The sequence below is a fragment of the Penaeus monodon genome, chromosome 19, assembly GCF_015228065.2.
Source record: "Penaeus monodon isolate SGIC_2016 chromosome 19, NSTDA_Pmon_1, whole genome shotgun sequence".
Lineage (NCBI taxonomy): Eukaryota > Metazoa > Arthropoda > Malacostraca > Decapoda > Penaeidae > Penaeus > Penaeus monodon.
This window is the reverse complement of record NC_051404.1, coordinates 33,216,777-33,217,995: the sequence shown is the minus strand read 5'-3', so window position 1 is coordinate 33,217,995 and position 1,219 is coordinate 33,216,777. Positions and strand designations below refer to the sequence as shown.

At 35.0% G+C, this 1,219-nt stretch overlaps 1 protein-coding gene across 1 annotated transcript in view; it reads left to right on the top strand.

Annotated features, from left to right (window-relative positions):
- Positions 1-468: 468 nt before the first annotated feature.
- LOC119585186 (apoptosis-inducing factor 1, mitochondrial-like) overlaps positions 469-1,219 on the top strand; it is a gene marked incomplete in the record, with an annotated part of 18,938 nt that continues 18,187 nt past the window's right edge. The window contains 1 exon segment of the mRNA XM_037933826.1: positions 469-617. Within this exon segment, the coding sequence (XP_037789754.1) occupies positions 530-617 (88 nt within the window).

The window sequence follows — 1,219 nt, the reverse complement described above, 5'->3', positions numbered from 1 at the left end:
TCATATGGTTACCATTGCATCGCGTTTACTCTAAAGTTTACTTGAGTGATCATCTCTAATTTTTTTTTAATCCTATTGGCAAAATAAGATGGTTTTCTTTTACTATACTTTTGAGTATTTATCATGAATTCATTTCATTCTTGACGTCTTTGAAAAGCTAATTGAGAGTATAGTCTTTTAAAAGAATGTAAATAGCTCTTATATAAGGTGTTATCAAGTATTGAAAACAAAACCATGCTTAGTAAGACTCCAGTATATTACACAAGTATACTGTTGTAAATATGATTTAGATGAAATATTGTTTGCACACAGAAAAATCGCATTAAAATGAGACACGTGTGCCACAAAAGATATGAAAAAGACAACCCACAATAACCATAATAACACGAAGTCCTTTAAAAAACATGAAGAATATGAATTAACAGCGCCTAAATAATGAGCCAAGGGCCTTATAAAAGATAATAGTATAAACGGCAGAAAAAGTATTGGAACGTTACCCTCCGTCCACTCGTGCTCAGGCGAAGGGAAGATGTATCGCTGCGGCTCCTCCTTTTCGCGAATTTCCTCTCCCTCCTACAGAGCCGTCAAGCATGCGAGAGGACGGGGTGTCGACAAAGGTAAGGAGCGCCCAGAGAACCTATGTGGAGAGGTTTTAATTCGTATCAGAAGGGTTAAATGACTTAAAAAGGGGAAAGATGATGATGGGTATAGCCGGCGTGTATGTGTGATCAGCTGATGTGGAGGCTCGAGAGTTTCATTAAAGGTTTTTAGTATTTTCGGTTTTGTCATGGCTTTGTATGAGTATTTCATTTGTCCTGTGATAAATTTAAGTGGTATTTATGCGTGAAGATTGGAAACTGTTAATTGTTATTCATTGTTGAGTACTTGGTTGTATTGTAATTAGGATGGTTATGATGTAGGTCACAGAGTTCAATGGTCTTTTATCGTGTAATGCAGTTTGGAAATGAAGGATGCTTGGATTTTTATTTTGATTACGTTTTCCATAATCAAATTTGCCTAAATAACTAGCTTTTATACTTAGTGTGCTAATTTAAGAAGTACACATTCTTCAGAAAAAATTAAGTGCTTGAGTGGGCAAATAGTAAAGAAAAAAAAGTCATGGAAGTAAATGGTTAAAAGCAATTTATGCATGATAAAAACACATAAATAAAAGATTTACAGAAAGCAGTTCACACCTAAGTCCACTCGGCCCTTACTA